Source organism: Neomonachus schauinslandi, chromosome 10 (assembly GCF_002201575.2).
Source record: "Neomonachus schauinslandi chromosome 10, ASM220157v2, whole genome shotgun sequence".
Lineage (NCBI taxonomy): Eukaryota > Metazoa > Chordata > Mammalia > Carnivora > Phocidae > Neomonachus > Neomonachus schauinslandi.
Window position 1 is genome coordinate 29,357,822 of NC_058412.1, and position 6,000 is coordinate 29,363,821.

At 49.3% G+C, this 6,000-nt stretch overlaps 1 protein-coding gene across 1 annotated transcript in view; it reads left to right on the plus strand.

The window, feature by feature from the left end:
* VIT (vitrin) overlaps positions 1–5,217 on the plus strand; it is a 75,761-nt gene extending 70,544 nt beyond the window's left edge. The window contains exons 15-16 of the mRNA XM_021697711.1: positions 1,279–1,792; positions 5,039–5,217. Coding sequence (XP_021553386.1) covers positions 1,279–1,792; positions 5,039–5,217 — 693 coding nt within the window. The remainder of the gene's footprint in view (positions 1–1,278; positions 1,793–5,038) is intronic.
* Positions 5,218–6,000: the final 783 nt, after the last annotated feature.

The window sequence follows — 6,000 nt, forward strand, 5'->3', positions numbered from 1 at the left end:
TCTGTCTCCCTGTCTGGGCTCCCCAGTTTGGTGTACATTTCACAGTGAAGCCCACTCATGTTGATGATGAGCTCTTCCAGTTTTATGGGGCCCTGCTCCAAACCCTTCATTGTCCCCCATTACTCTTGAGGCCCTCTGGAGTGTGGTCCTGACACGCCCGGTGTCTCCTGCCCATGCCCAGCACCACCGCCTTCTCCCTCCATAACCTCAGCCAGTGCCTGGTGGGACTCCCCCCACTCTGTCCATTGGCTAGAACTCAGCTCAGCTGGGACACTCATCTCAAATACCACCTAGGCTATGGAAAGATTTATAAAACTCTTTTAGGTTTTTGCAACCCATTAAAAGTATTTCCTAGGACATTTTAAAGTCATTTCTTGTTTTAAAATAAATTGTCAATTCTAGAACTTCATGTATAGTCACCAGGTCTGTGACTCTCCCTGTGACCCCCGGAGAGACAGCGGCAAGGAGAAAACGCTTCACTTTAGGAACACAAGCCTGGTCCCTTCCAGGAGCACACAGGCCAGGTTGATCCATGTTTATTTGCAGCTGCCTTGTTTTTTCTGGAACAAACTTGGGCACAAGTCAATAAATATTCATTTGTCTGGAGGCAGGGTTGTCTGGAGGACAGAGCTGGGGTTTTGAAGGCAGAGAGATTTGTGTTCCAGTCTCGGGGACTCAAGGATGTCCCTTCACAGCTGGCCCCCCGTTTCCTTCATGAAGGGGGGTTAGATCCACCTTGTGGGGTTAGGATGGGGGTTTATGAGCGAATCTCTCAAGAACATCTAGTGTGACTCCTGACGTATGTGTGGGACCCCTTGTTGCTGGGCGCAGGGCCGCTCTGGAAACGCTCCTCTAGCTATTTCTCATGTGTCTTGTTTTCCCGATCAGAACAAAAGCTTTCTTTAATCCTCTCAGATGTTGGTGCCCACCAGTGCCAATCTTATGGACAGCTGCCCGTACAAATGAACCGAGGGGCCCAGAGAGGCATAAATATGAAGCTGAAACCAGTGATTCACCTCTCTCTTGAAGGATTTGCTTCACCGATGGCTCTCCCCTAAAGCAGAGACCCAGCCGAGGGAGTAGGAGTGAGTCCAGGGCTGACCCCAGTGGGCATCTGACCGGGTGGACCGAGGTAGAGAAAGAGCTGTAGGAAGAAGAGTGCAGAAAACAAGAGTCTGTCTGCTTCTTTCTTTGCCTGCCCTGGCGGTCGGGGTCATGGTGACCGCCTGGAGAGTTCGACACCCGAGCTGGCGAGTACCCCTCCCCTCTGTCTTGCAGGCGGTGTGCAGAACGAACGGCTTCTACTCGCTCAGTGTGCAGAGCTGGTTCAGCCTCCACAAGATTGTGCAGCCCCTGCTGAAGCGGGTCTGTGACACTGACCGCCTGGCCTGCAGCAAGACCTGCTGGAACTCCGCCGACATCGGCTTTCTCATCGACGGCTCCAGCAGCGTGGGCACGAGCAACTTCCGCACAGTTCTCCAGTTTGTGGCCAACATCACCAAAGCGTTTGAGATTTCAGAAACAGACACGCGGATCGGGGCTGTGCAGTACACCTACGAACAGCGCCTGGAATTTGGGTTTGAAGATTACACCACCAGCTCCGACGTCCTCAGTGCCATCAGTAGGGTGGGCTACTGGAGCGGTGGGACCAGCACAGGGACCGCCATAAACTACGCCCTGGAACAGCTCTTCAAGAAGTCCAAGCCCAACAAGAGGAAGTTAATGATCCTCATCACTGATGGGAGGTCCTACGACGACGTCCGAATACCGGCCATGGTTGCCCATCACAAGGGTAAGTTGGTCTTGCTGAGCATCTCGGGGGCATGGTGGGCCAGTGGGACAAGGAAGGGGCCGTCTTCTTAGGCTCTGGTTTTGTCGACCATGTAATAAAATGCTCAAAACCACAGGGAACACATTAGGGGTGTTGTTAAACACGACTAGCCTCGCTGAGCAGCAAAGGAGAAAGGCGGGGAGCCCCGAGGTGGTTTCCAAAGTGTCGTGGCAAACCCCAGGCCTACAGGTGACCGGGAACATCAGCCCTCTCCTTTACGTCCGACGCTCTGAGGCCTTACACACGAAGGTGTAACACACTGAAAAGGAATTTGACTCATTATTGTAATCTCTACTGAAGACCACCAAATTGTGTTAGAAATTTGAAGAAAACTAGCGTTTTAAAAGAAAAGTACTATTTTTTGTAAGCAACTGCTAGCCAGATGTTGGGGGTTTTGAGGAGACCTCAAAGGAATTTTCATCCAAAGTATTTAAAGAGATATTTCCAAGTAAAAATTTGTAAGAGAGCAACAGAGAGTTTAAAACCATGAAAAATGAGCAAAAATATTTTTGTAAATGCTTAGAAAATCAGTCACATTTAACGCCTTTTTCCACAGAATCAATGTTTAATCACCATTTTCAAAAGTACCATAAAATACCATGAAAATACAAACAACCTGAAGAAAACCCCCAATGATAATAATAATAGTAACGATAATAAAAGTAAACCAAGTTGTCAGTGAACACCCACGACCCATAGATAAGTGTTAGTGTACAAGACTCACTTGGGGCCAGGGTGGCTCGCTTCTGTGCCTGCATTTAATTTCTGTTAGTTTGCAGGATTTTCAGTATTCTTTAAAGCTGCTTTGAATCCTTCCCTAAACAAGGAGGGGTAAAAACAAACGAGCCTTAATGGACCAGCAGTTCTGCTTTCTGGAAACCAGAGTAAGCCGACAGCAGGTTCAAGCAGTGATTCACCCTTGTAGAGCCTGTGGGGCAGACTCACAACGGCAAGGTGGGGGATGGCCTGCGCGCCAGCAGTCACAGCATCCCTTGGGCTCATGCCCACAGAGTGGAGATGGTTGAAGGCTCAGAAGGAACCTACTAAAAGTTCCAAAGTGAGTGGGCAGAGCCTGGTGGGCCAGCTCTTGACTACAAGCCCAGGGCTCTCCTGCTATGTCCAAACATCTGTCTCCAGCTCACGGTCAGCCCCACTCTTACTTATTTTTCTAAGTGGACTTCCATTGGCCTCACCCAAAGGCTATCCTTGGCCTCCTCATCAGGAGAAGTGAAGACTGAGGGAGATGTCCTGGGAAGCTTTAAAGAACTAGGACCAATAGATGCCAATTACATGGAGACAATGAGCATTGTGTCCCTAGAAGTGTCCACAGCAGGGCTGGCTGACCATCTGTCAGAATTGCTAGTAGAAGGTTCCCAAGAGGGTAGACTCAAGGATCCGAAAAGCTAAATTTTGAATACTGTTTGTGTTGTCTTTATTGGGGGGCAGCCTTTCAATCTTTGTGCAAAAACGAGGGCTTAGTCCGTCTAAGCCATGTTCTGCAGCAAATCTGTTCCCACTGCCGCTGGGCAGCATGTTTAAGCCCAATGCTCACGTTCGTAGACAACAATGTAGACAATATGCAGAGAAAAGTTGAAAAGCAGCTTAGGGCCAGAACCATGTGAGGTGTGGATTGCTCTCCGATCAGCAGAACAGGGCACTGGGGAGATGCTGGACATGGTGGCATGGGATGCCACGGGTGGCTGGGCAGGAAGGCCACACCCCGGCTCTTCCCTCTGTTTCATGGCCACGTAGCTGACCCCACTCTGCCAGCCTCCCATGCCAGGCCTGGGAACAGGCTTTTGTAGAGTAAGGTCAATCCCCTGCTGGCCAGCCGCCCCCAACCCCAATCAAGAACCACCCACCAGTCTCCCAGCTTCCCCACTGAGAATAGATGCCTAGTCTCTGAGTCTGTCCTCTCCTCCCTCTGGCCTCTTGCTCCCCACTGCAGTCCTGCAGCTTTGGTCCCCCTGCACTCTTTCCCATTTGCATCTAGACATGCTGGATCCCTCCCAAAAAAACAAAAACAAACTCTGACACCACGTTCTGCTCCCCTTCCTTTCTCTTTACAGCCAAACTTCTGGAAAGGGTTAGCTCTATGTGCTGCACGCCCACATCTTCATTGCTTTTTTCACTCTCAACACACAGCAGCTCATTTGGTTCCTTTGGCATCTGTGCCCCCGAAACTGCTCTCACCAAGCTACCAATGTCTTGGTTTTTTCTAAATCCAGCGAGCACTTTGTTTTAATCTCACGTGACCTCCTGCAGCATTCAGCACGGCTGGTCACTCCCTTAACTTGAAAACCTTTCTTCATGTCAGTGATGGAGCAGATGCTGGGTCACCCTCTCTCTGGGTCCTTGTGCAAGGGTTTCTACACTGGGAACGAGATTGCATTTTATGGCTTGTAAAGTCACCTTCAAGCCTAAAGTAATTCGATTCCACTGTTTTAGGTTAGGAAGATCTTGACCTGACTTTTGATGCATTTAAAACTGAGGGGAGGGGCGCCTGGGTGGTGCAGTCTGTTAAGTGTCCGACTCTTGGTTTCAGCTCAGGTGATGATCTCCGGGTCATGAGATCGAGCGCCATATTGGACTCCGTGCTCAGCGTGGAGTCTGCTTAGAGTTTCTCTCTCCCTCTGCCCCTCCTCCCATAAAATAAATAAATCAATCTTTAAAAAAATTATAAAATAAAATAAAACCGAGGGGAGCCTGGCTGGCTCAGTCAGGGGAGCATGAGACTCTTGATTTCGGGGTTGTGAGTTGGAGCCCCACATTGGGTATGGAGAGTCCTTTAAAAAAAATAAAATCTTTTAAAAAATAAGTAAACAAATAAAACTCTCTGAGATTTTGTTTGGTTCTACACACAGGTAGAGCAGGCATGTGCATTGTGATGTCATCTGCATGGCATCAAGTTTCACTTGTCCCAAAATATCATCCCTTCTACTGCCCGTGGACATGAAAATCGTATTTATTTACTCCATTTTGTCTGGGTTTTCTTCCTCCCAAAGATTATAAACTCCTATGAGATAGCAACTCTATCAATTCTGTTACTGTTGGTGTATAGCAGGTGCTTATGCTTTGGGGAGCATTTCTGATTTTGAGTTTGTTTGCATCCCAACACAAGCGCCAACAGAGCAACAGAAAGGCAAGTGTTCACGTGCAGTACCTCTCCTTGGGCACACTGGCTTCATCTAACCTTTGTCCCCACAGGAGTGATCACCTACGCGATAGGCGTCGCATGGGCTGCCCAGGACGAGCTGGAAGTCATAGCCACTCACCCTGCTGAAGACCACGCCTTCTTTGTAGATGAGTTTGACAGCCTGTACAGAATTGTCCCCAGGGTCATCCAGAACATTTGCACAGAGTTCAACTCACAGCCTCGGAACTGAATTCCGAGCAGGTAAAGCCCCAGCCCATGCCGCTCTCCCGACTGGCTCTGGCACAGCCCCCGACGCTTTATGGGGCAGCAGGGTGCGTGGGGCTGGGCGCCCACATGCGCTCTTCCTATTCTTCACCAGTGTGGTTCTGCAGACTTCAAAACTTGGAGTGAGAAAGATGATCGTAGGTTTATAGAATGAGGCAAAACGATACATCATTTTGAGGGTTCTGGAGATGTGCATTTTGACGACTGTTTTCAAAATAAATGTTCAGACTAGAGTGCAGGACTTATGCCAGGCTTAACTAGAGTTTTTGTGAAGTTTTTTTTTTTCCTTTTTTATTTCTAATTAGGATTCTGTAACCCTCAACAAATTTCATTTTTATGACGACCATACAGGAATTGCTTAATTAAATGTTTTAAAGGACGGCATTCTGAGCGTGTCATGGAGAGTGTTCACAGGCTGTGTGGCAGGACCGCCCTCTGCTCTTCCTGTTCCCCGGAGCTACCTGCTCTGCACTCAGTCCTGGCCCACAGTAACAACACAGCCACCGGGTGCAGAGAAAATGTGGCAGCGACATGGCCACTCCTGATTCACCTCCCTCTTCTCTATTATCTGAATCACTGTGTACCTGCCTCCCGTAGCTTTAGGAGCAGTCTAGGAACGGCCCTAGAGGACCAAGGGGATCTGGCCCAGAATCCCTTGGGAGACCACAATGCTGGTCGGCAGGCCCATTCCAATAGCTGTGGGATCTGGGTCTGTGGGGCAGGAGCCCGAGCAGAGCCCCCTGGCAAT